At 51.0% G+C, this 24,651-nt stretch overlaps 1 protein-coding gene across 3 annotated transcripts; it reads left to right on the top strand.

Annotated features, from left to right (window-relative positions):
* The first annotated feature begins 102 nt into the window (after positions 1 to 102).
* On the top strand, positions 103 to 24,643 carry LRRC8A (leucine rich repeat containing 8 VRAC subunit A). Of its 3 annotated transcripts, none has more exons than XM_037797067.1 (4): positions 103 to 210; positions 3,411 to 3,517; positions 16,599 to 18,763; positions 24,343 to 24,643. In XM_037797067.1, the coding sequence occupies exons 3-4, from the start codon at positions 16,607 to 16,609 to the stop codon at positions 24,616 to 24,618; spliced, it is 2,433 nt and encodes an 810-aa protein (XP_037652995.1). In that variant the 5' UTR covers positions 103 to 210; positions 3,411 to 3,517; positions 16,599 to 16,606; the 3' UTR covers positions 24,619 to 24,643. The 3 variants fall into 3 exon arrangements, with proteins under 3 accessions (XP_037652995.1, XP_037652997.1, XP_037652996.1); XM_037797069.1 differs by having other exon boundaries at positions 154 to 210; positions 3,416 to 3,517; XM_037797068.1 differs by lacking the exon at positions 103 to 210 and adding an exon at positions 244 to 1,941.
* Positions 24,644 to 24,651: the final 8 nt, after the last annotated feature.

Raw genomic sequence — 24,651 nt, 5'->3', positions numbered from 1 at the left:
GGTAGGGGCAAAGGCGCGGAGAACATTCCTCTCACAAAGATGGCGATGCCTTCCCGCCCGTCGGTGACGTCATTTCCGGGGCGGAGGCGGCCGAGTGGTGCAGTGAGGGACAAACAAAAGGAGGCGCCGGAGGAGTGCCGCGGTGGGCGGTGGGACGGAGCTGCCGGGGGCTGGGGCTACCTGCTGGGTGCCCGGGAGCGGCAAGCTCAGGTGAGTGGGAGGGGTGGGAAAAGGGGCGTAGGGTGTCATTTCTCGAAACCCATTTTTACATGCCTCCGGCCAGCTGCCTGGCCCCCAGGCGCCCTGGGCAGCGCCGGCTCTGCTCTCCTGGGCCGGATCCTTCTGGAGGCCTCCCGCGGCCTCTCACACCGGCTTACCTCCGGGTTCTTCCATCTGCCGGGTCTCTGGGCCCTCCGTCCTCTCCCCGATGCCCGGGCGCGCGAGCCCCCTCCTCGGCACCCCATTGCCTCCTTGCCCTCCACATACCGGAGTTTCCGCCTCCGCTCCTTCATGCCCCCTAGTCACCACCTGGGTTCCCCAGATCCTCACCCCTCCATACAGCATTCCCCTTCCCTCTCCCCTCCCCTTGAGGTTCCACTTCTGGGTTCTCTCCTTGCCAGTTCTTTTTTGACATTAAAGATTCCTCCTGCTTTCTTCTCCTGGGCTCCCGGCCCCCTCCCCTTCCCTTGGACGACTCCTCCCTTTACTAGGCTGGGGCAGTGTCCGACTTGCGGCTAGGATCCCTGGCTCTGCTCTTGGAGCCTGCCTGGGCTGGAGTTCCTGGGAAGACAGGCTGGGGGTCCGAGGTCCCGTCCCTCCCAGTGTTCTGAGCTTCTAAATGGATCCGATAGGTAGATCTGAAGAGGGCTTGGCTTGACCCTGCTATATGTGAGTTGGTGGAGATTCAGCAAAGTTGGCTCCCAGGCGGATGGAACATAATTTGGGGTCCTTGGAGTTTATGACGATTCTGCTTATTTTGTTGACTGCTTCTTCCCCTTGGTCTGAGCTGGAGTGAACCAGGATCAGGCTGGTTCTCAGCTGATGCAATTGCTGCCTTTTTTGGGAAGGGATAGAGATGGGTTGGGGGTTGTCTGGCAGCCTTGTCCTGTTGGGGACTTGGCTAGAAGGGTGGGGTGGCTCCTTGGTGGGCCACAGTTCCATCGACTGTTCTTTATCTGCTCTATCTCAGGCAGCCTTTTGAGGATGAGATGTGGAGGGAGAGAACCTGCTGAGGAAGAAGGAATTTGGGCCTAAATTGGGGGAAGAGGGGATTGGAAGAGTGAAAGCCTCCCAAGGGCTTCTCCCGCTTTTTCCAGTGGGAAACCCTTAACCCCTGCCAAACTGTATACTGCTCTCTTGAGCAGACAAACTGGCAGGCAAACAGATTGTAGAAATGAGAAGGAGGCCTTCCTGCGGAGGGGATGGGAAACCCGGGAGTTTGTTCAGAGGGGCTGAGCAGAGCTGGTGGTTCAGTCACACTGGCAATTCCTCCGTGAAGGTCAAGTCTTCCTCCTGCTCTGTGGGGAGGCAAGGACAGATGACTTGTGCTGGAGGATGGGCTGTTGGGGAGATGCTTGGGCATGGATGACTCGTCTCTACTCTTTCCCAGTCTTAGAGGTTCTTTGGGGTGGGGCCTAATACCCCTCTGCCTTCCAGGAACTTTGGGGCCCTGTAAGGGCCCAAGAAATATTTATACCTTCTCCCAGACCTCAGCCAGAAGCATTTGTTCTCCATCCCTTGGACACACTAAGAAGCAGTTTTCCTCTGCAAACTTTGAGTGTCCTTGCTGGACAGTGGGGTGCCTGAGGATTCCCCCAATGGGTCAGAACTTAAGGTGCTGGCAGGACCTTGGATTGCTGCCTGGCCTGACCTGGACCTTACCTGCAGGAGTCTGAGGGAAAGAATCAGCCTGGTTCCTGACTTACTCTTGTGAAAGTGGAGGTAATTTCAGGTTTTTACATGGGGACACTGAGGCAAAGGCTGATGGGCTAAGACCCCATGGGGAGTTAGGTGGGATGCATGTGGGGCCCTCAAGCCCAGCACTCCATCTCTTCATCCCTTGATTGATTGATTGATTCATTCATTTATCCATTCATCCATTCAACCATCTTTTCTTTAGTAAGTGCCTGTCCTGGGCCAGGAATGGTGCTCTGAAGACATGGAGGTGAATAAATTATAGTCCCTGGTTTCTCAGAGCAGCATTCTGGAAGGAGAGACAGACAGGAAGACATATAAATTCCAGTATAGTGTGGCCAATATAATAATAGAAATATTACAGAGGCAGCCCAGAGGAAGGAGGGTTGAGCTCCAATGAATATGTGAGAGGTGGTCAGGATGGACTTCTTGGAAGAGGAAGGACTAGAAGAATCAGTGACAGAGAGTTTGAAGGCCTGAGATCTGGTATCCTCATCCTCAATGAGGAGGGTAGGGCAGATGCAGAGGTTGGCTTGGAAAGCTTTTATGCTTTTACAACCTAGTTGCCATCATCTCATGTAGGTTAGCTGGGTTATTGACCTATCCCCCCTAGAAGGGTGGACCCTGTCTTCTGTTTTGTCCTCCCAGCACAGTGCCTAGGACTGAGTAGTTATAATAAATACTTGATGGCATACATGGTTGAAAGATTCCACAATCCTTCCTAGCTCCATTCCTCCTAACTTCTAGGTCCCTTTGTCTGGAACTCCCTCTTCTCTTTGCCGGCTAACTCCTGCTTAGGCCTTCCCTGATGGCTGTGCTCCATTCCCAGCTGGTTTAGATGCTCCTTCCCTGCTCCCACAGCTCCCTACCCTACCCCCATTATTGTCTAATCACTCTTCTCTCCCCACCCTGCCAATTTCTCTGTTCACTATTGTATCCCTAGTTCTGAGCAGAGTGCCTGGCATGTAGTAGATGCTCATTAAATGCTTGCTGACTAAGAGGTGATGGATAGATGTTGTGTTTGACTTGAGATTGTATGTCTGGACTGAAGCTTCGTCTTTGCCTGGACCCAGCTACTTCCTACCTCTGGCCCTAGATCTAGCCAGGCTGAACTACTCAGCATTCCCTAGATATGATGTTCTGTTTCTTCTACCTGGAATGCCCTCAACTCCAGCTCCTACTCTTCCTCAGGAAGCAACACCTCCTCCAGGAAGCCTTCCCTGACCTTACTAGTCCAGGTCTGGTGCTGCTTCCATATTCCTATAGTTCCTGGATTCCCCCCAGCAGAACCCTGGGCACTCAAGACTGCCATTGTTGACTTGGCATCTCCTCAGTAGACTGAGTTCTGTGAGGCAGGCACCCTGTCTGGTTCTTTATTCTTACCCCAGAGCCCAGCACAGGGCCTGGCATCAAATAAGAACTCAGAAAATTTTGGCAGCACAGCAGGTAACTCGGTGATAATCACACTGCTGACAGTGGCTTTCGCTTCCTCCTAGGGAAGCATCTTCCATGGAGCAAAGGGAATACCAGGACCCTGCCTGGACAGACGTGGGCCAACCGCAGCATCGACACCCATCACGCAGATAGCAGAGTCATCCGCAGGGTAAGGACCGAGCCCTTCTCCCACCAGGCCAGCATGGCCTCCAGTCAGGTGTCTTCCCCAGCCTGGGGAGCAAAGGGCAGTGTGTCTGTCTGTGCAGTCCTTTGCTCTTCTCACTGTAGTCCCCAGGGGATCCAGGGCAGAGGTGGCAGAAAACAGAATTCTTCCTCCTTCTCCCAACTCAGTGGCCAGCTGAGTAATATCTTGTTGCTGTACTCTGAATGCCAATGTTAAGTTTCATTGCAAACCTCTGTTTTTTTCTCCCTCACCCAGATCTTATCAGGGTTAGCTGGGTTGCTAATAATGCTGCTTTGTGACCATGTTTCCTAAGGTGTGTTCCACAGAACACCAGTTTCTTAGGTCACGGTGGTCAGATAACCCTGGGAAACAGAGACTAATTGTTTTCTTTGCTGTGGGACTTCTCAGAGCCTTGAATGTGTTGAGGTATGTGTGGTCAGTCTCCAAGAGGGAGCTAGCAGGTTGAGTTTCCCCACACTTATTTGATCACATAGACATCTTTGGGGAATGAGGTTCTTTGGCCTGCACTTTGGAAAACAGTTCCTGAAGGCAGGGAAGTATACTGGTTAGCATCCAGACTCTGTAGTTAGACCTGGATTTGAGTCCCAGTTCTTATGTGCTCACTGAGTAACTGTGGGCAAGTCATTGTACTTCTCTGAGCCTCAGTTTTCTCATCTATAAAAAGGGGATAATACTAGTTCCCACCTTCCTTTGGAATATTTTGAGGATTAAACAAGTTGACATGGGTAAGGCACTTAGCAGAGTGTGTGCCCCAGAAAGTGTTCCCCAATTGTAGCTGTTATGTGTACACACTCCATTATAATTTGTAAAACACATCCGCATCAGGGCTCTCTTCTGATCATTTGAAGAAGCTTGGGCAGCAGCCATTATCCCCCATTTACAGATGTGGAAACTGAGGCTCAGAGTGAGAATGCAACTTTCCCAAATTCATCAGGAAGGAAGGCAGAGCCATGGGTCTGAACCCAAATCCCTGGAATCCTGGGCTGGGGTCCTTTGTTTTCTGCCCCAAGTCCTCCCTGCATCCTCCTCCTACCTCAGCTTTTTGTGAAGGAAGGGCTGAGCCTCCCCAGCTTGGATTGTAAAAGAAATAATAACCTTATATATATATATTTTGTAATTACCAACCGAGTTTCTTGTTTATATGTTTTTATGCTCATATGTTTATATATTTTTATAAGTTTGGATTTTTAAATACACTGTAGAAAGTAAAAGTCTCCCATGAACCCCCATCTCCAGAGACGATCACCATGACTGGGAAGGGGTACATTCTTCCACATCTATTATTACCATTTGCTTATTTTTCCAAAAACTGGGTCATGTGAGAGCTACAGATTGGCAGCTTGATTTTGGTTCATTTACCACTGTCTCCTGGACGTCTTTTCCAGGCAGGAGGTAGATCTGCGTGTGAGTCCTGTTGAGATATAGGAATATCATGACCCTCTCCTCTCCTCTCCTCTCTCTTGCTTCCTCCCACCCTCATTGCTCTTCTCCCCCAGCATCCTGGGATTTTTGAGCCGTTTGTCTGGACATTTACAGCAGCAGAGGGAGGTGGTAAATGCCTGCTGTGTGATTTGTGATTTTGACAACTCCTGTTTATTGGGACAAGGTCAGCAAACCCAGCCCTGCCCTGTAGGAGTTTCCTGTTGGTTTTCAGGAACTCTGTCCCCTGGAGTGGGAGGCCTGAGCTGAGGTCTCTCTTTCTGGGCTTCAATGAGCAGGAAGCAGTAGGTCCTCCATATCTGAGATCAGAATTCCTCCTCTATGCCAGGGGCAGCTTGGAGGGAACAGCATGGGCTGGCCTGAGAGGTTCTGGCCTCCAGGTTTTGGCATCTGCTGTGTGCCTGAAGTGGGGCCCAGACTGGGAGGTGGGGGGAGGAAACACACAAGGTGTTGGGTTTGCCTGAGTCTCCCCTCCTGACTCTTCAGGGATCGGACATCCCTGATTTGGTTTACCTTGGTCTCAGGCCCCCTGGAATGTTCCTTTCAGGCAAGTCTGTGTTGAGAATGGACAGGCAGGGAGAAGGGGAAGGGACTGACCTGTGACCTGGGTCCGAAGTTGCTCTTTTGGGGCATAGGTGATCTCAGGATGGGTTTTGGGAAGGAGTGATTTCTGGGCTGGGAAGCCTTGTTTTGCAGAGCCAGGAGAGTGTTGTTTGGCAGGGTCAAGGCTGGGAATGAGACCTTTGCCACATTCCTGACGTCTTCTTTCACCTGGTGGTTTCCTCAGCTCACACTCCTGGCCCTTTCCTTCTCCTATGTCTCTTCCTCCCATACTTTTCCTGGAGTGTCTTTTCCTTCTCTTGTGGGATATTTCCTGGCAGAGAACCCCAGGATTGGCCTGTCTGTAGGTGATACTCTGCTTCTCCAACTTCCCTCTCCTTCCCATCCCATAATCATCCTTGGGAGCAGCTACATTCCGAGGGCACCGGGTCACTGCATGCATTTACACATCTTTGCCTCACCACAGGCTTGTGCAGGAGCTACTTTTGCCGTTTTACAGATGAGGAGACCAGGACTCAGAGGGATGAAGTCTCTTGCCCAAAATTGTACAATTCGTAGGTGTTAAAGTCAGGACTTAAACCCAGGTCTGTTTGGCATGGCAGCCTTGCTTTTTCTACCCCACCTTCTATTGCCTGTTTCTTTTTCTCAAGATTCTCAGGCCTGAAGGTATGCCATAATCACCTGGGGAGCTTGTATAAAATGCTGTATCCCTGGCTTCACCACCACAGATCTGCTGTGTCAGCCTCTTGGGTGCTGGGCCCAGGAATCTGTACTTTGAAGACACTCCCCAGGCAGCCCTGAGGCTGATGGTCTGCAGACCATGCTGAGAAACACTGACCAGAGGCGGTTCTCTTGAGTCCTGGTCCCCACTTCTAGCGAAGAAGTCTGTCAGCCTCCAGAACTGGTCTAGAAGCCAGGCTGCAGGACTGGGGATGGCAGGTTTGTCTTTAGTGACTTCCCAGTATGTGTGGGTGGGTGTGAGGGGGGCCACTTAACCTTTCCTCTTCAAGGATGTGGGTTGGGGTGTCAAAACTGGGATTTTGAGGAGGACTTTTACCCCCAGCCACCAATGCTCTCTACTCTTCTCGGATGTATTTCCCAACTTGTTTCTGCTATTGCTTTCTGGTCTCTGTTATCAAGTTCTTGAGGGCTTAAAACTTCAGAATTAAACAAACTGCTGCAATATAGCCTCATGTCTAGAGCCACGTTCACCAGAGTAAAAGTGGCTGTAAAATTCCATAGCTTTCACATGCCACCTGGGCACTCTTGGAGTCACAGCTGCCAAACCTGCACCCTCTGGCAAAGTCCACATGATGAATGTGCTGACTGGCAGCAGGGGTGGGGGTGGTGATGGCATAGGAGTCCTGGCTCCGAGGGTGTGCTTTGTATCTTCCAGCTGGCTCCCCGTGTCAGAGTCCGTGGGTGCAGCACCCCCTCCAGCAGGTGGCTCACCCACAACAAGCCCTCAGTCCTTCCCCTTGCCTGGCTGGGCCTGGCCAGTCCTCAGTCCCCTATGATCTCAGCAGGAGATGCATCTGCAGCCATCTCTGGGCAGTCCTGCTCACATTTTGTAACCTTCCTAGGAAGGCAGTGTTGAGATTCATAGCAGGTTAAGTCCCATTTTCAAGGCAACTCCCCCACCCGCATCCTCCCACTGTCCCTGACTCGAAACTGCCTTCAGGGCCCAAACCCAGAGCTGGGCTCCCTTGCAAAGTTTCCATAAAGCTGTACCTGAGAGATCAGAGGCATCAAAATCTGGCCTGCCATGGTTTTTGCACAGTTTCCTGTGGAGACCTTGTTTCCATACACCCCCCAGGAAAAGAGAGTCTTGTCCCAGGAAGCATCTCCAGGAGGTTCCCAGGTAAGCCCAGGAGACCTGCTTGTCTTTGAGGCAGTTGGTACAAGGGAAAGACAGGTTTTGGAGTCAGGTGGGCCTGGGGTGGATTTTCCCCACCATCTTCTAGCTGTGTGGTCTTGGGCAAATCACTTAACTTCTTTGGGCCTCAGACTTCATACCCATAAAGGGACTGATAAAACCTACCATAATTATAATAGCAGCTCAGATTACTGAGTCTTATTATATAGCAGGTACTGTTCCAAAAACTTTTTACTGGATTACCTCATTAAGTTCTCACCACAACCCTACAAGGAATAGACCCATCATTCCATTTTACAGGTGAGGAAACCAGAGCCCAGGGACGCACACCAACAAAGGGGGAGGGCTGAATTTGAGGGTGCCTGTCTTCTGATTTGCATGGCGATTGGGAGCTGAGGCATAGGAAGTGCTGAGCACAGTGCTGGTTCATAGCTGTTCAGTAACTGGTGGCTCTCGTGGCAGTCTGATGGGGTGACGGAGGCTCTGAGCCTGAGCCTCCAGCCTGGCCTGCTGCCTCTGTGTGCCTGGCTGGGGAAGCTGAGGGGAAGATCCCTAGGCCGTGCCCTTGTGAGTCTGCATGGAGGCAAACCTGTTTAAGAGGCCCTGCCAAACCTGAGAGCAGTTTGGAGCTAAAGCTTCACTCCCCTCCGCTTGCCCCAGACTGCTTCCTCTCTTCCTTCCCCTGGGAAGTGAGGGTGTGCCCTAGAACACAGGGAGAGTGCCAAGCCAGGCAGCGCCCCTGGCCCACAGTCTTTGACTCACCCTAGTTGGTCATGGGTGTGGGGGCCTAGAGGGCAGTGCTCCACTACTGGGTGGGAGTGGGGGCTGTGCATGCCAGCTGGTGGGTGAGACCTTTCCTCCCCTTCCAGGCTCTGGGACCAGAGGAAGCACACGGCCCAGGGGTGCTGACCAAGAAGCAGATTCACAGGCTCAGGGCCCTCCCAGGACTGGGCCAGTGACCCAGTGTCTTCCTCGGGCCACTTGGGGGAGGGCCTTTCCCCTTCCCTGGGAGATTGTTGGAGAGACAGCCTTCCTATCTGTGGGACAAGGAGGAGGGGCACTAGCTCCCACCCCTCCTCCTGCCAGGAAGTTCTCCCCGTCACTTCTGTGCTTTAACAAAAGGCCCTCTGTGCCCTGTTCCCCAGTGCCTGTGCCTGCCTGCCCCTGCTCAGGTGTGGGAGCCATGCCTTATCTCTGCAGGCTGACTTGGGTCTGGGCACACTTGGGTGGTCTCCCTCTTGGGCTTAGGGAGCGGGATGTCATTTCTTTGACTCTCTTCCATTTCTGTAAGAGACATCAAGAGGAAATCAATAATGTGGACTGGGATTGACACTGAAGGGTGGTTCTGAGAGTAGACCACTAACTCTCTGGCCTCTGGCATTTCTTGGGATCTGAACCTGGGAGGGTCTCTGGAAGTTTGAAGACTGTGAGTCCCAAGAGGTACTGGGTGCTTCTGTGTGGTCTGGTCTGTGCTGGCAGATGTTTATGCTTGCTTCTGAGCCCTGCTCCCCAAAGAATTCTAGGAGGGTGTTCTGTGGCAGCAGGTGGGGCTGTGGTGACAGTAACACTTAGCCTGTGCCAGGCGTAGCTGACACATAGGACGTTATCTAATTTTTAATCCTCTGAATAACCTTTTGATCTAGGTACCACAATTTTCCCATTTTACAGTTGAGGGAATTGAGGCTCAGAGAGGAAAAGACATTCTCCCAAGGCCCACAGCAAGGAAGTGGTGGAGCTGGCATTTGGGTTTCCTGACTCCAGCCTGAGCTGTTACCCACCACGTGGCATTGTTTCCATCAAGTGGACTGTCCATGAAGATTAAGGCCCCATTGGAGTGTGTGTGTTGTTTGGGTGGGCAAAGAGGGGCAGGCTAGCATAGGAGTTGGCAGATACTTCTTGTAAGCTATTTTACAATCCTTAGAAACCACACACAAAAAAATGAGAAGATTGCACAACATAGACAACCCTCTACAATCTTAACCACCCTAAAACCTAACCACACATGATTCTATATGCAGCCTTCCAGATTTGTCTATTTGTACAGTAATAAGTTTGTTACTGATAACGACTTTTTAAAATAAAAATGGGATCATACCTTTCATGTACTGCTCTATTGCTCAGCATCTATTTTTACTGAATATTTCTTGGATGTCTTTTGGGCCACCTTATACAACCTTTGAGGTAGTTGGCATTATTCCTGTTTTAAAGTTGTAAAAACAGAGGTTTGGCTAAATAATTTGCTTGAGGTCATGAATTTTTTTTTTTTTTTTTTTTTTGTCATGGAATTATTTTATCCTAGAGCTGGATTTGAACCCATTGAACCAATTCACCCCACCTCTGAAGCTCTTGCTGTTGGCGCTCCCCCTGATCCACCTGCCACTGGGGGGAGGACGGGCTATCTAGGCTGCTCATTTGACCCCCCAGGGACCACCATGCTTTTCCCCACTGCCCATGCTACCTTGTCAGAAAGATCTGGCCTGCGTCTTGTCCATTTCTTCGGCTCCCCGTGAGCAGGGCAGGACAGCAGACATGGTACTCACCGTCTGCAGTATCCTCAGAGGGCAGCAGGCAGGTTGGAAAAAGGAGCTGGGTCTGTTGCACTGGGAACCAGGAAAGTGGCTGCCACTGCCCACTGAGCCTTCTGCCTGTGTGAGGATGGAGGGAGGGAACCAGCCTGGAAGGAGAAATGGACAATGTTTTTTCTTGGGGGTGGGGAGGGGCAGGGGAGGAAGGGTGTAAATTTTTTATGATTAAATAGTTTAAGCAAACAGAAAAGTATAAAGGCTAGAACACATATCTTTGTGTTCAAGACTACTTTATAAGATCTTAATGTTTTGCAATAATTGCTTCAGATATACATACAAATACATATATATAAATAAAATGTTTCATATACAGTTGAAGTATTCTCCCCAATCCCATTTCCTTCCCTCCCTAGAGGAAATTACGATCTTCATTTTAGTGTTTCCATGCATGTTTTTATGCCTTTGCTATGTGTGAATATATGCCTGATAGAAAACCTTATGCAATGTGTGTATCATTCTACAGCTTGACTTTTGTTTCAACATTGTTTTTTGAGGTGTAGACATGTTAATACATGTAGCTGTAGTGTATTAATTTTAATTGCTTTAAAGCATTCCATTGTATGAATAGAACAATTTATTTATCCTTTGTCCTACTGCTGAATATTTAGGTTGTTTCCAGTTTTTTTGCTACTACAAATAACTCTTCAGTGACCATTCTTGTCTGTGGCTTCTCTGATATGTGAAGAGACTCTAAGGTGGATACCCATGAAAGGAGCTGCAGGGTCATACGGTGTGTGCATCCTAACTGCTCACCCGGGAATTCAACGTGTTTGTCCATCAGAGGTAGTGAAACGGCATCTGATTTTTTAAATTTGCATTCCCTGATTATGCATTAGTAATTAGTAATCAGATTAAGAATTACTTTATACGTTAATTCCCATTTGCATTTTTTTCCTGTGGATTGCCTATTCATACCATTTTTCTCTTGAATTATTTTCCCTTATATTTGTAGGAGTTCTTTATTTATTCTGGATACTAATTCTTTGGTGGTTGTACGCATCGCAAACATCTCTTCCCACTCTCTGGCTTCTTTTCACTTGTCTACCTTGTCCTTTGATGGGCATATGTTTTAAGTTTATTCTGATCGATATATCAGTCTTTTCCTGTACAGGTTTGTACTTTTGGAGGTAAGAAATATTTCCCTATCTTAAAGACATTAAGATAGTCTCTTGGAGAGATTTCTTTAAATATGTTCAAGTTTTGCCTTAGATCTTTAATTCATAAGGAATTTGTCTTTGTGCTTTTTTTCATGTGCATAGTCAATAGCCAGCACCATGTATGGAAACCTGTTCTTTCCCCCTCACCTGCAAAACCAATGTTGTCATGTAGTAAGTTTCCAGAAATGTGAGGGTTTGTCTCTGGGCTTTACCCATCCATCCTTATGTCAATATCACATTGCCTGAATTCCTATGGCTTTATACTAAGCCTCAATGTCTGGTAGGTGTCTCTTCCTACATTAGTTTTTCAAAATTATCTTATTCTGGATCTTTTGAAATAGTGACTTAAAAAATATTTTTTCTGAATTACTTGAGTAATACATGCTTATAATAAAAAAATAGAGATAAGTTCGAGGAAAAAAAGGATTATAAAAAGCAGTCTAATCTCACTACCAAGACTTTCCAATATGTGTGTGTATATATATTATTTGTAGGGTTACCCTAACACAGTGTTAACTACTTTTTGCATTTAACATACTTTGAACATTTTTTCACGCCAAGTGTTTTGCTCTAACATGTTTTCATTATTGCCTAGTATTTCAACATGTGATCATTTAGTAAGTATTTAACTAACCACTAATGGGTGTCTGGGTTGTTTCCAGTTTTCCTAGGGTATGAATGATCCTGTGATGAATATTCCTGTAACTGAATCTTTGTCCTAGAGTCTTTCCCAGACAATTGCCCTCCTCCTCCCACCTCTCTTTCCTGAGCCTGGCTCCATTCAGCAAGCTCTTACTCCACCTTCTGTGTTCCTGATTCTACACGAGGGACCTGGGATGACTCTGAGATGGTCCCTGTCCTGCAGAGCTCCTGGCCCCTTCACCCCCACTCCTCTGTGGTCTCTTGTCTGCTGCCTCCTGAGTTTTACCGGCGTGTGGCCGAGGGGTCCCCACCTCACCAGTGGAAATTAATCCCTGACCTCAAGGAGGGCCCAGTCTTCAGATGAAACTGATGCATTTTTGTCTGGAAGGAGAAATAGCTGAAGTCCAGAGGAAGAAGGGCACATACGTTTTTAGTCTTTTCTCAGCCATCCTGGTCACAAACTCTTTACTCTCTGTCTTCTATTCAGGATCCTCTCCAAATTCTCCATCTCTTGGGGCAGAGACCTGAGCTGATGCAGTTCCCTGTTGCCCTCCTGAAAGTACTCTCAAAGCTACAAAGAATACCTTTTCCTCACGTCTGAAAGCCACTTTTTTTTTTTGGAGGTGATATTTATTATAAATTTCTTCACTATTTTTAAGTCACAAAGGTAATGCATGCTGGTAAAAAATTCAATCATCACAGAAATGTAAGACTTAGAAAGTAAAGGTTTCCTTTTTAGATTTCTAACTCCTACTTCCTTCTGAGAGAGAGCCTCCCACAGTGCAGAGAATGTTGATTAAGGATTTATCAAAATAGGACTGTACTTATTTTTTATTCTGGATGTCACTTTTTTCCCAAAATGGCAAAACATACGGAGTTTTACTTCATTCCTTTGAAAAGGCTTTGTATTCTGGTGGCAGGCCCCACCTAACTCTGTCTGTTCCCCAGGTGTCTGTGAGCCCTCCAGGTTTTCCTTCTTCCGTTGGAGTTCCTTAGTGCTCTGATTGCGCGTACTTTTCACTCATTCCACCAGTGTCTATTGGAAAGTTCAGGGAGGGCTAGGACAGCATCTGTTTACTTTTCCTCTGCCCACTGGCTCCCACCGGAGCCTGGCTGGCGGTTTGTGTTGTGTATTTCAGGTCCCATCCTTTCAGCAGCCCCTGATGCAGTGCCTATCTTTAGCCCCATTCCACAGATGGGGGAACTAAGACTCAGAGGAGAAGTCACCTTCCAGTGTCGCTCTGCTGGTCAGGGGCACAGCCGAGTCTGTCTCTTTCCTTCCAAGCTCGTGTCCTCACCTGTGGGCGGGGCTTGCTCTCCACCTGCCCAAGGTCCCACACACAGTTTGGGAGACCCCATTTTTTATGGTCTTCTCGGTAGAGCTGAGAACTAGGGTGGGGCATCTGTTACCATCCCTATTTTATGGAGGGGGAAACCAAGGTGCTGAGAGAGGAAGGGTGTCCTGGCTCTTGGACAGTGCCTCTCCCTCTCTGCTGGGCTGTAGGCAGGACCATTCAGGATCTGTGGTGGTAGTGGCGGCTTTGCAACCACAGCCCCACGTCTCACCTAGGAGAAGGCTGCAGATTCTTGTGAAAGGAGGAATCCAGGATGGGCAGAGGCCTGGAGCCACCCAGTCCTTGGTACTTTGGCCCACCCTTTATAAAATGTGGACATATGTATGACTGATTCTCTGCTCCCTTCTAGATGAGGAAACTGAGGCCCTGGTTAGGAAGCTGTATCACACTTCTAAGAGGCAGTGCCTGCTACGGAAGATTAAGTGCAGAGAGGGGACAAATGCACTGCCTAGCAGGAAACTTCCTGGAAAGGGTATTTCCATAACTTGGAGAAAAGGGCCCCACTCCCTTGAATCTGCCCCCCTTCCCTTCCTGTGGTTTCCTGGCCTAGGTGTGCCCCCGGGATGGCTGGGGGGTGGCATGGTCTGCACTATCTGAATGCTCACCCCGTTTGCCTAAAGGTGCTGCTAGTCTGTTCCACAGCAGATTGGGGGTTTAAGGCTGCCCCTGTCACATACAGGCTATGGGAAGTTGGGCACATGACCTCTCTCTGAGCCTCAATTTTTCCCATCTGTAAAGTGGGCATGAAATCCATGGGCACTTCTGGGCTCATGTGAGAATTCTGGCCTCAACCCTGCCACAGTGAAAGGGACCGTCTCCTCCATGGAGCACTTCCCAGCAGAGAGTTTGCATCTCTCTCTTCTGTCTAACCCCACCATGCTGTAGCCACGGCTGCCCCTGTCCTGACATGGGGTCCAGTTATTTGGGTACCCTGTCTTTCCCAGGCCTTGCTACACACTTAAACTGGACCAAGAGTACCCTGAGCCAGGGTCACTGCTTGCTCATCCTTAATGCCCCCACTGGACCTAGCCAAGGCTGAACAGAGATCAGGTTGTGCTTAGGTGTGGAGTGGGGAGGGGAGTCAGACATACCTGAATGGAACAGACTGTTTCATACCTTGGGCTTTACTTCTCTGAGCCTCAAGTTCTCTCATCTGCAAAACCTAGCTGTGAACACTTCCTATCTCAGAGAGAGTCAGGAGGGCAATATATATAAAGCCCTCGGATAGCAGGGACACAGAGGTAACTCCTCACTGTGAGCAGACTTCTTTAAACCGACACCCCCGCACCCCTCTGAGTAAAGTTGTAACCACATCCTGCCCGGTCATAAACTGTCCCCACCCCAAAGGTCTTGCATCCAGCCGGTGGCAGTCTCACATAGGACTCCTCTGAGGCAGGCCACTGCATGCCCTGGGGCCCTTTTGTCATGGCCCCTCCTTCCTTCCAGTCCTCAGGCCCCCACCCTGGATGTGGGAAGGGCGTCTCAGCTGGAGGCGGGCTGTGTGATTCAGCAGGCCTTCCCCAAGAGTGCCACTTTCCGGGGAGTGTGGGTGGTATGAGGAGCCAGCTGGTTATTAGAGGGCCCAGGGCCTTCCTGGGGGGTGGGCGCCCGCCCTGGCCTGGCTGGGAGGGCTGCCCCTGGGCTGGAGCTGCTGGCCCAGGGCGGTGGAGGTGTCTGCTGGCCCTGTGCTGACCTGGGCTCTGGGAACCTTGGTTGGGGGGAGGCAGTGGGGAGCTGGACTCCTGGGCTCCATTTCTCTTGTCACCGCCTGCTTTTGGATGAGTGGAGGCCAAGCGCCACACAGCTGTGAGGACGTAGCTCTGCCAGTCACCAGCAGGATGACACTGGGCAGGTGACTTCACCTCCCTGAGCCTTGGTTCCCCTGTAGGCCCTGCCTCTCAGGTGGTGAAGAGGCTCCGCTTACCCCAGCGCCGGAACATGTCCTGGCTCTCTGCAAATGTGTTAAGTGCCTGTTGCCACCTCATTCATTAGGGAGCTCAGACAGTTTGCTTTCCTGCTGCACTCCCTGTGTGTCCCAGAAAAGCTAGGACAAAAAGCATGTTGCGTTTGAAGGGAGGTCTCGTTTCATGAAGAGTTTGGTACCTTCGTGGTTATTGATATCATCAGCGATCAGGATAAGGTGGCCCAGTCCCATAATACAGGTCCTTTAGTCCCTCTGCCAAGACAAGAGACCCCATTTGAGGAAACACAGTTATTTAAAACTTGGTTTAAAAATCTAGACTCCAAGTTACAAAATAGTGTGTACAGTAAAAAAAAAATTTTTACTTGAAAAAAAATAAACAGAAAAGGACTGGAAGGTTATTACTCACTGCAAGTTAACAGTGGGTATCCCTGGATGGTGTTTTCACAGGGTTTTTTGTTTGTTTGTCCTTATGCTTTTCAAAAAATTTTCCAAGCTTTCTACAGTCTTACAGGACATTATAAGAGCAACTTACCTTCCCAAGGTGATCATGCATGGCCTTCAGAAAGGCCTCCTGGAGGTGGACAAGGTCCTTCCCTCACATTTATTTTGTCACACACCTCCTGTATGCCACAGGCTGGATTTCCTAAATGTGGCTTCTTATCTAGTTTCCCAAATTTGACCAATCATTAGAATCACCAGAGTCAGGTATTAAAAATCAGATTCCCAGGCTCCAACTGCAACCTCCTGAATTAGACCCCCCATCAGGGAGAATCCGCTGCTGCTGTTGTTTTTAATTTCTTCATCCATATAGACAGAGGTAATTTTACATAAATGCATAAATGTGATCATTCCATCCAGGTTTGGAGTGGAGAGTACTCTTGTTTTCTTGCCCCCTTTCAGTTTGGCTCCTACTCCCAGGAGCCCATCATTCCAGTGCTCTTAGAATCCTCTGTGGACACAACTGTATGCACACATGTAGAATTTTTAAAACTTCAGTATTTTACAAAAATGAGTTAATAATTAAGCCTGCTCTCCCGCATATTGCTTTTCTCACACTTTACAGAAAGCCCTTTGGGTCGCTTGTGCAGCTTGATGGCTGTATACTGGTCCCTCGGGAACTTGGAGTTTTAAACAAGCCCCTCAGGAGGTTAATCTGATCATCAAATAGGATGGAATCTCGAGGCAGGGATTCCCAAATTGTCTTGCTGGGACGTGGGGGTGAGGGGATGTAGGGGGGGTGTTGGGAGGCTGCATTACTGCTCTGTCAGCGTGATCTGAATCTCGGTGCAGTCTTCCTTTCTGTTCAGTGGGGAGACTGCCTGCCTTCCCCAGCAATGTTTTCTGGGGAAAAGCTGACCCCGGGACTGCCCCGTGGGGTCACAAGCTCACAGCTAGACTTGCAGTGGAATTTTGGACAATGGGTCCATTGTCTCTTGCCCCTGACCACTCATTCCTGGGGAAGCCTGGCCACCCATTGGTAACCCCGTCCTGTGGGTCCCTTTCAGGTTGAACCATGATTCCAGTGACGGAGCTCCGCTATTTTGCTGACACACAGCCGGCGTACCGGATCCTAAAGCCGTGGTGGGATGTGTTCACTGACTACATCTCCATCGTAATGCTGATGATCGCAGTCTTTGGTGGGACGCTGCAGGTCACCCAGGACAAGATGATCTGCCTGCCATGTAAGTGGGTCACCAAGGACTCCTGCAACGACTCGTTCCGGGGCTGGGCGGCCCCCAGCCCGGAGCCCACCTACCCCAATGCCACGCTCCTGCCAGCCCCTGACACAGGTCCCACGGGCATCAAGTATGATCTGGACCGGCACCAGTACAACTATGTGGATGCTGTGTGCTACGAAAACCGCCTACATTGGTTCGCCAAGTACTTCCCCTACCTGGTGCTTCTGCACACACTCATCTTCCTGGCCTGCAGCAACTTCTGGTTCAAATTCCCACGCACCAGCTCAAAGCTGGAGCACTTTGTGTCTATCCTGCTCAAGTGTTTTGACTCACCTTGGACCACACGGGCCCTATCAGAGACGGTAGTGGAGGAGAGCGACCCCAAGCCAGCCTTCAGCAAGATGAACGGCTCCATGGACAAGAAGTCATCAACAGTCAGCGAGGACGTGGAGGCCACTGTGCCCATGCTGCAGCGGACCAAGTCACGTATTGAGCAGGGCATCGTGGATCGCTCAGAGACAGGTGTGCTGGACAAGAAGGAGGGGGAGCAGGCCAAGGCACTGTTCGAGAAGGTGAAGAAGTTTCGGACCCACGTGGAGGAGGGGGACATCGTGTACCGCCTCTACATGCGGCAGACCATTATCAAGGTGATCAAGTTCATCCTCATCATCTGCTACACTGTCTATTATGTGCATAACATCAAGTTTGACGTGGACTGCACCGTGGACATCGAAAGCCTGACAGGCTACCGCACCTACCGCTGTGCGCACCCTCTAGCCACACTCTTCAAGATCCTGGCATCCTTCTACATCAGCCTGGTCATCTTCTATGGTTTCATCTGCATGTACACACTGTGGTGGATGCTGCGGCGCTCCCTCAAGAAATACTCGTTTGAGTCAATCCGTGAGGAGAGCAGCTATAGCGACATCCCCGACGTCAAGAACGACTTTGCCTTCATGCTCCACCTCATTGACCAGTATGACCCGCTCTACTCCAAGCGCTTCGCCGTCTTCTTGTCGGAGGTGAGTGAGAACAAGCTGCGGCAGCTGAACCTCAACAATGAGTGGACGTTGGACAAACTGCGGCAGCGGCTCACCAAGAATGCACAGGACAAGCTGGAGCTCCACCTGTTCATGCTTAGTGGCATCCCCGACACTGTGTTTGACCTGGTGGAGCTGGAGGTATTGAAGCTGGAGCTGATCCCCGATGTGACCATCCCACCTAGCATCGCCCAGCTCACAGGCCTCAAGGAGCTATGGCTGTATCACACAGCAGCCAAGATCGAGGCTCCCGCCCTGGCCTTCCTGCGCGAGAACCTGCGGGCACTACACATCAAGTTCACTGATATCAAGGAGATCCCGCTGTGGATCTACAGCCTGAAGACCCTGGAGGAGCTGCACTTGACAGGCAACCTGAGCGCAGAGAACAACCGCTACATAGTCATTGATGGACTCCGGGAGCTCAAGCGCCTCAAGGTGCTGCGGCTCAAGAGCAACCTGAGCAAGCTGCCACAGGTGGTCACGGATGTGGGCGTGCACCTGCAGAAGTTGTCCATCAACAACGAGGGCACCAAGCTCATTGTCCTCAACAGCCTTAAGAAGATGGTGAACCTGACGGAACTGGAGCTGATTCGCTGTGACCTAGAGCGCATCCCCCATTCCATCTTCAGCCTCCACAACCTTCAAGAGATTGACCTCAAGGACAACAACCTTAAAACCATCGAGGAGATCATCAGCTTCCAGCACCTGCACCGCCTTACCTGCCTTAAGCTGTGGTACAACCACATCGCCTACATCCCCATCCAGATTGGCAACCTCACCAACCTCGAGCGCCTCTACCTGAATCGCAACAAGATTGAGAAGATCCCCACCCAGCTCTTCTACTGCCGCAAGCTGCGCTACCTGGACCTCAGCCACAACAACCTGACCTTTCTCCCTGCTGACATTGGCCTCCTGCAGAGCCTTCAGAATCTGGCTGTCACGGCCAATCGGGTGAGTGGCCCAGCCGTGGCCCAACATGTGGGCTGGCAGCGGACTGACGGTGACCCATGGGGGGTGCAGAAGGCCCAGGGTCTCAGGACAGTCCAGTGTTCCCTGGTTTGGAGTCCTCACCTGTGGTTCTGAGAATCACCTGGAGGGAGCTTGTTGAAATATAGACGTCTGACCCTAGCCCAGCCCTGCCAAATCAGAATCTCTAGGGATGGGAGCCTGTGGGCCACAAAACATTGTGAGGTTCTCCTGACCAGTATGGGCCTGCCAGGAGGGATGGTCACGGTCAGGTAGGGCCTGTCACAAGGTGCACTTTGAGCCATGTTCCTGCGCATCAGTAGGTCCAAGGCCTGTGGTTCCCTCTTGGGCCTGGGTTGTGGGAGGCAGGACTAGGCCCAGAGCCTGGAGTATCTTCCTCAGCTTGTCCATACTGGATTTGGAGCTGAGGGGCCAATATGGATCCATCACGGACAGAGACTGCAGGTGGCCGGAGCTTGGTGAAGCAAAACCATGGGTCTCTGCAACTCCTAGAATCGTTCACTTCCCTCTCCTCTTTGGGTTAGGGCAGGCAGAGTTGAGTTTATTGGGGCTGGCTTGTCATCACCTGCCTTTATGGAGAGGAAGTTGTACAAATGCTTGTGGGGCAGGCAGTGTGGGAACCACACCCTTGAGACAATTGGTGGCAGTCTCTTGCCTGGTGTCTCCCCAGCATAGGGTGGATCCACCAGAAGGAAGCCAGGGCTGGGGCAGCCCCTCGCCCAAGAACCTCTTCCCAGAGGCAAGACAGGGTGAGGTTGAGGGCAGGGTTTTTCTGTGATTTTGTGGTTCTGGGCTTTTGCAGTGGAGACAGAGTCATAGTGGCTGAGAAGGTGACCTCCCCCTGCCCATCCCTTCTTGGGGACCTGCAAGAGGCTGATGTTTGAAAAAGCAAGTCTGCCAGGGCCTTACTTTCACGGTGGAGATTCTCACAGTGAGCTGGGGTGGTGCTGGAAGCCGCCATCTCTGTGTCCCGATCACAAACTGTGGTGCTAAAGCAGCCCCTGATGATTTATGCAGCACTTGCTGTGTGTCAACCCTATGCTGGCAAATACTCCCATCATCTTGTTGAGTCCTCCCATCAGAGGCCGCTCTCTAGCAAAACACCCCTGCCACTTCAGCTTTTCTCAGGGGCATGGGCATTCCAGGCTCCTGACCATTTAGTCCTTTCTTCTCCCTTCCCTAAGTCTCTTATTGCAAACTAACCCATTTCCTCCATGGATCAGGGATTGTGATAAATCCCCCAAATTATGACTTTCACAGACATGTGCGAGAGTATGGAGAAAGGTGAGGGTTAAAGCTCAGATTGCACTACCAGGGGAGAATCTTCTCCTTAGGTCAGGGTCCGGGGTGCGGGCAGGCCCCCTGATCAGTAAAACTGGACTCCCCCAGGAGAAGCCAAGTTTGGGAATCACTGGCTAAAATTCAGCCCCTTCTTTAGCATACAGAGGGAAGACTAAGCCATTTACCCCAAGCACAATGTTGGAGCTGGGACCTCGTTTCCCTGAGCCATACTGCCCCTTGAGTTGATGCAGACTTTCTCTTTCATTCCAGACCCTTTGTCTGCTCTGTTCAGAGGAGGGTGGCAGCCAGCCTACAGCCTGCCTCCCCATCCTGCCCCCCATCCCCAGTCCTCGCACCAAGCACGTCTGTCTTTTGGCTGAGGTCACCCCTCAGGAAAGGAGCTGGCGACAGGGACACTGTCCTGGAGGAAGGAGAACACCCTGTTTAGCACACTGCTTAATCACGTCCTGTCCCCACCTCCGGCATGCCGGAGGTCTTTATAGGGAAAAAAGTTCATGCGGGCCAATCCCAGCCAGGCTTCTCCTTTTAAGCTGGAGGCCTGAGCCTCTCCCCCTTCCTTGCTTTCAGGGCTGGAGGGCTCCCGTAAAAGGGCAGGCAGGGCGGGTGGGTGTGGGCCGGGTTTAGGCCCTCCGGGTATTGTCTTCCCAGGTTTAAACTAATGCAGATGAATTGTTTGGCAAGGAAGGTATTCATTTCTCATTGATTCAGCAGATGTTTTCTGGGCACTTCTATAGTTCAAGTAGGGAGCCAGGTGCTTGGGACTCAGGGCCGATTAAGGCCCACTACTCTCTCCCCACACTGAGCTGGGAAAAAGATGAGTAACCAGCCGCCAGCACGCGGTGCGAGGAGAGCTACACTGGGCACTAGGCGCCTGGGAGCACGGAGGAGTGGCCCCAACCTAGACTTAATCCAAGGCAGGGCAGGCCTCCTAGAGGAAGGGACTTTTCACCTGGCCCCAGAAGGATGAGAAGGAATTAGCCAGGTGCAGAGGAGCTGAAAACCAGCTGGAAAAACTGGGGGGAAAGGGAGGGTAGCAGGCTGGAGAGGAAGGCCTGCTGAGGGTGAGTTGAGCTGTCCTGGAATTTGAACTTTATCCCTAGGGCATGGGTAGGGCCATCTGTGGAGGAATGGTGGGTAGGATCCTGTTCTTTTCCACTTAAATTTTGATTGTATCTTCATTTGTTTAAAGTCTCTTTCCCCTTGCCAGGCCAGAAGTTCTAAGGACAGGGATCTTGGCTGTTTTATTCAGTGCCTGATATGTAGCAAATATGCGCCAAATTCTTGTTGATTGAGTGGATGAAGGGGTGAGCAAACTTGCAATTTAGAGAGACCACTCTTGCTGCAGTGAGGAGGGTGGGTTTGAGGGCATAGGATGAGGAGACCATGCAGAATGTGGTGAGAGGGGCTGGCGGCCTGCCACAGAAAGGCTGCTAGGGATGGAGAGGCATGGATGGAGTTGGGAAAGATTTTGGAGGCATCAGATGTGGGGATGAATTAGATGTGGGGAGGAGGGAAGAAGGGCCTGGGGTGATTTGCAGGTCTCTCACTTGGCTGCCTGGGTTGAATCATGGATGCAGGAGGAGGCCCAGGTTTGTGGAGGGGAGAGGATGTGTCTCGGGTTGGGTATTGCGGGTAGGGGGTGCCCTGGGACATCCCAGGGACCAGGTTGAATAGGTCGGAAGTTCCAGAAGTCATCACCCTATGGCTGGGGTTCTTGATGAGATCGCTGGGGAGAGGATGGCGGGAGAAGGAAGGGAGTCTGACTAGAGGCTTAGAGACGGGCTACAGTAGAGGAAGGCCAGGCAGGAACCTGTGGGGTCACAGGGCATGGAGGAGACAAGTTTGGTGGACTAGGATTGATGGTTGATGATCTTGGCCAGATAGTTTCAAGGGTGAATTGTGGCAGAATGGTGGGCCAAGGAGAGAGACAACCTCTTTCTGGATGTTTTGTCATGAAGATTAAGAGCCATGGAGTGAGCAACCACAGAAAACTCCTGGAGGGTTTCTTTTTCCAAAGACCAGGTAGACTTGAGGCCATTTAAGTGTTCCCCCACTGGCAATGTGAGGTCCTTGAGGTGGTGGGAGAGGGTGGGATCAAGGATGCTGGGAAATTTCTTGCAGCCTTGGGTGATCTAGTGACCCTTCTGGAAGGAAGGACAGACCCAAAGGACAAGTGTGGGTATGGTGGGGAGATGAGCTATTAGTTGTGCTTTGTCTTTCCTCTGTGTGGCCTGGAGGGAGCTCACTGGCTGTGGGGAGGGGTGCCCCAGCAGGGGAGGGGGCTCTGGAGCCAGACCAACTGCACGCGAGCTCCAGCTGGAGTTCATTGGCTGGAGTCTTTCCTTGGCTGTGTCATTAGGGGAAGCCACTGGGGGTACAAATGGGGGGTCTTGCTGGGTAGGCTCTGGCCCCTTAGTCCTGCTGGAGCCTACTTCCCAACTGTTCTCCTACCTTCATGCCTCAACCTTCGGCCCTGCTGATATTGAAACCACCAGCGGAGGTTTCAGAGAGGATGGGAGACCTTAGCCACCACTGCTCCTTCCCTAATCATTATATACAACGGTGGTAGCTTTGAGAAGCCCATTTCAAGGGTTCCCTTAAAATATTCACAGTGTCCCCGAGGGCATGGCCTGTGTCTGGCCCTGGCCATACTTACCTCCCTGCTGGGAAGGCCCGGTTGCTCACCAGGAACCAGGGTCCTCTTCCAAAAGTGGCCAGAGAACAAGAGCCTGTGAGGTTGAAGCCCAAGTCTGCAAAAGTTCCCTAGCCACTGAATGTCCAAGCAGAGAGGCATTTCTAGTCCAGTGTTTTCATTTTACAGGTGGGGAAACTGAGGCCCGGGGTGGGGCAAGGACTCCCTGCAAATGAGTGCCATGTTTGGCAGAATGAAAATAAAGTCTATGCCCTGAGCCAGAGGAAGCAAAGCCTATGTCCTGTCTTGGCCCTTTCTGGCTGTAGGACCTTAGACAAGTGTTGTGTTTCCCTTCTCTGGGCCTCAGTCTCAACAGGAAAATCAGAGCAGTGAGAAAGCAGCCTCAGAGTGGTTACTGTTCAGTCTCTCTACCATCCTCACATGGGGTCTGGGCCCAAGTCTCCTAACTCCTGCTTGCTCTTAGGGTCCCTCCTGCCCATCGTAGCTGAAAGAGGTAGTTTTAGGACAAATAGGGCCATTAAGGACTCATATTGATAGCTGATTACTCACAGAAGAGCAGGGGAAGAAGCTGGCATTGATAGAGCTCTGCCTGTGTGCGAGGAGAAGCTGCAGGTCCCCATGTTGGCCCTACTGTTTGCTCTCCTGGTGGTATCAACAGTTAGCAGAGTGGTTCAGAGATGGACTGTTGAACCAGACTACCTGGGTTCGAATCCTGACTCCACCACTTACCAGTTGTGGCTCTCTGGGCAAGTTAGCTTCGTTAGGGCCTCATACCCCATTTGTAAAATGGAAGAATATTTTCAAAGTAAATACCCAAGGTGAGCAGTGCTTAGAGTGGGAGTTTGCCATGTAGTAAGCAGAATATGAGCGTTGCCTGTAATTCTCAATTTGCAAAATCTGAACTGCAGTGGGGGAGGCCTGAATGGCCAATACCGGGCCCCTGCATTCATGATCAGCCTGTGGCTTGACAGATGAGGAAACTGAGGCCCAGCTGAGATTCTTGCCTGTATTGGTGGTCTCTCCCCAGTTCTCAGAAACAGTTCAGGTTATCGAGTTTTCTCAACATGCCGCTCTTCTTTCATAAATTGTTCTTAAACCTTGTCAGCTATGACCAACAGCCTGGCTCATGGAGAGCCCTGGGACGTTGGAGCGGGGGTGGAGGTGGAGTCGGTAGTAGCTGGCTAGTATTATATGCTGCTTACCAAGCCAGGAGGACAGCAAGGAACAAGCAGACCCAGTCCTGCCCTCTCAGAGCCTGCAGTCCAGGGGATAACAGACAGGTAAGCAGGTAGTTTTACCAGGAAGGGATAGTGCTGTGGTGGAGGGCACGGGTGTCAGGGATTACCCAGGAGAAAGTCAGGGAAGGGTTTCTGAAGGAAGTGACTGCCAAGGTGAGACCAAATGGACAGCTGGAAGTTAGCCAGAGTTTGGCACAGACCGTGCTGGTGCCTGAGGTCCTGGGCAGCTGGAATGGGCAACAGAATGTTCCGGCTTCTGGGGGAGGAAAGGAAGGGTAGCCCTGGGCATAGAGGCCTCCAGATTTCAGCTGCACCCACCTCACTTTCACCCTCTGCTGCTTTCCCTCCAGATCGAGGCACTCCCTCCAGAGCTCTTCCAGTGCCGGAAGCTACGGGCCCTGCACCTAGGTAACAACGTGCTGCAGTCGCTGCCCTCGCGGGTGGGCGAGCTGACCAACCTGACCCAGATTGAGTTGCGGGGCAACCGGCTGGAGTGCCTACCTGTGGAGCTGGGCGAGTGCCCGCTGCTTAAGCGCAGTGGCCTGGTGGTGGAGGAGGACCTGTTCAATACGTTGCCACCTGAGGTGAAGGAACGGCTCTGGAGGGCTGACAAAGAGCAGGCCTGAGCCCTGGTGGCTGACCAGAGCATGCGGTCGGCT

This window comes from Choloepus didactylus, chromosome 10 (assembly GCF_015220235.1).
Source record: "Choloepus didactylus isolate mChoDid1 chromosome 10, mChoDid1.pri, whole genome shotgun sequence".
Classification (NCBI taxonomy): Eukaryota; Metazoa; Chordata; class Mammalia; order Pilosa; family Megalonychidae; genus Choloepus; species Choloepus didactylus.
The sequence above is the reverse complement of the archived record's forward strand: the minus strand, read 5'-3'. Positions and strand labels throughout refer to the sequence as shown.

What these genes read in the sequence shown, in the direction of transcription:
- LRRC8A (XM_037797067.1), top strand. Translation starts at nt 16,607, where the DNA reads ATGATTCCAGTGACGGAGCTCCGCTATTTTGCTGACACACAGCCGGCG. An exon ending in TGGCTGTCACGGCCAATCGG is followed by an intron (nt 18,764 to 24,342) that starts GTGAGTGGCCCA and finishes CTTTCCCTCCAG; the next exon opens with ATCGAGGCACTCCCTCCAGA.